Source organism: Brassica oleracea, chromosome C7 (genome assembly GCF_000695525.1).
Source record: "Brassica oleracea var. oleracea cultivar TO1000 chromosome C7, BOL, whole genome shotgun sequence".
NCBI classification, from domain to species: domain Eukaryota; kingdom Viridiplantae; phylum Streptophyta; class Magnoliopsida; order Brassicales; family Brassicaceae; genus Brassica; species Brassica oleracea.
In genome coordinates, this window is record NC_027754.1 from 40,683,106 (window position 1) to 40,685,548 (window position 2,443).

Consider the following 2,443-nt stretch of genomic DNA (forward strand, 5'->3'; position numbering starts at 1 on the left):
TGGCCTTTAGTTTTAGAGATTATATTTTAAGGTTTCAATCTTTACAAAACAACCAAATTCGATTCTTGTTTTCAGATTTCAAATTACCTTTGTTTTGTAGGGTTGAACCGGACCACCAAAGTCAGATGAACCTCTAGTTGCACACGGACGCGAGCTGGATCCTTATCGGGTCGCAAGCTGGGACGGGACGCGAGCTATCTGGAACGTCTTGCGTCTGGTCACGGACGTGTGCTGAGGTAGTCGGACGCGATCGGGACGCGTCTTCTTCTAATCTAGTTTGCGAGCTGCTGCAAGCGGCTGATCTGAATTGCGAGCTGGCTAGAAAATCATGTTGGTTCGGATTAGGGTTCCAAAAGACCAAGACGGCGCCGCGTATTGTTTCTGCGAGTGGGGGCGCGTCTGAGATCGGATCGACGAACGGTTTACGCTGTTGGATTCGTCTCGTCAAGAGCTTCAAGATGATATGTAGCTCGTCTTCTGGTTCCTCAGAGTTTGAGAGATAGATCGATTTTAAGTTGCGCCGGATTTAAGGTTTATGGTTAGGGGTTTTTCTTTCTCAGGGTTTTGGGAGTCAATCGTGCTGATAACGTGTTGTAATTAGAGAGTTTAGAGACTGAATGTTTCTGTGTTATTATTAATGATCAAGGGGGTTCCTTTATATAAGGATTACAAGATGAAGATAAATGGAAAGTATCCAAAATCTAAACTTATTAGGATTAGGACAACTACTAATACATAATAATGGAAAGATTACATTTATTAGGAAAATGAAAGAGTTTCCTTTTCTCCAAGCTTTGTGGCCGCCTCTCTCTCTCCTGAAGTCGGCTCTCTCTCTCTTCTTTCTAGGGCTTCGACCATCTCTCCATCTTCTAGGTATTAGACCGGTCTTGGGCCGGACCTGGTTAATGGCAATCCACTCCATGATTTATAACATTGTCCTTATTTTCGATGCAAACAATTAGGCCTGCGAATTTGGTTTATATGGAGTCACAAAATTTCACCGAACTGAACCGAAATAAACTCGGTTCATTAATAGGTTAGTTCGTTTTTGGTTAAAATTTGGATAATTTTGGTTAGATTGAATACTTCTGTTTGAAATTAGGATATGATTTCGATTTGATTTGGTATAAATCAATATATATTTTGATTTTAAATTTTTTATAGAAAATATGTAAAAGACGGAACTAACTGATTATCCATATGATTACCATTTTTTCTATAAATCTGCAGAACTGAACCGAACTATTAACCTAACTTGAACCAGAAACCAATTTTTTTGTTTAGCTTGGTTCGGTTAATTTCTGCAGGCCTAGATTCTATGAATAATCCTCAAAGGGTGTTTTGGTTTTTCTTAGGTTGCTAGAAGGAAAGACGGTTTGCTGAACTATATGCTGTTCTTGAGACTAACACCAACATTGCCCAACACTTTCATCAATGTTGCTTCTCCAATTGTTGATGTTCCTTACCATATCTTCTTCCTCGCTACGTTCATCGGTCTGATTCCTGCTGCATTTGTTACTGTCCGGGTATGTTCATTTCTGGCATCTTCCTTGTTATGATCTTACGGTTTCAGTGAGTATATGAATGTCTTTGGTTTTGTGGCATAGGCTGGGATAGCTCTTGGAGAGCTACAATCATTGGGAGATCTCTATGATTTCAGCTCGATGGCGACTCTGTTTCTCATCGGTGTGCTCTCTGTGACTCCAACCCTAATTAGCAAGAAGAAGGCTTAGAAGAAGAACAAGATCAAATGGAAACATAAGACAAAGCTATCACATGCATACGATGATGACTCTTTGTGTATATATTTAGGATGTTAGGACTCAAAACCAACATGTTCTCTAAATGTTTTTAAACTCAAAAAATGTATTAGAAAAATATATCGCAAATGGGTTTCATGGGCCGTTTGACAACATGTTTATAGGCTTAGGTTTATAAAATCAAAATTATCCATTAAAGTGGCCTGGCCTGAAATTTCTTCGCGTGGGGTTCAAGCCAATTCTAACGACACGTGAGGATGCCGAGTGCAAACGCTATTCTCGCCTTCACTTGAATAGAGAAGCTCACAAACTAAACAAATATCTTAACGAGAAGTTCTTGGACCTTTTGCCAGCTTTGGACTTCGAAGGTCTAGTTCTAAGGTTAGAATCCCAAACATGATATTATAATATGTGTTACAAAGCTCAGCGAACAATAACATCATCCAACCCAACTTGGAACGGCTGCCTAAAGCATAAACCAACCAAGAAAAACTTAGTACATTCATTGCTGCTAGACATTTATGCCTGATAGTTTCACATGAAATTAAAAAACGATGAGAGAGGAATATGGACTGTTGTTCTATCGTTAAGTGGATGAAGCCGTATTTTCCGGCACCTAAGAAAGACACCAACATGGATAAACGTTTGATAAGTCTGCAGAACTTTAATCCAAGAGAAGTAAA

The 2,443-nt window shown here is 39.4% G+C and overlaps 1 protein-coding gene across 1 annotated transcript in view; it reads left to right on the plus strand.

Moving 5' to 3' along the window:
- Nucleotides 1–1,897, plus strand: part of LOC106304680 (uncharacterized membrane protein At4g09580-like) — a 6,638-nt gene extending 4,741 nt beyond the window's left edge. The window contains exons 3-4 of the mRNA XM_013741077.1: nt 1,356–1,526; nt 1,608–1,897. Coding sequence (XP_013596531.1) covers nt 1,356–1,526; nt 1,608–1,733 — 297 coding nt within the window. The 3' untranslated portion in view covers nt 1,734–1,897. The remainder of the gene's footprint in view (nt 1–1,355; nt 1,527–1,607) is intronic.
- The last annotated feature ends 546 nt before the right edge of the window (nt 1,898–2,443 follow it).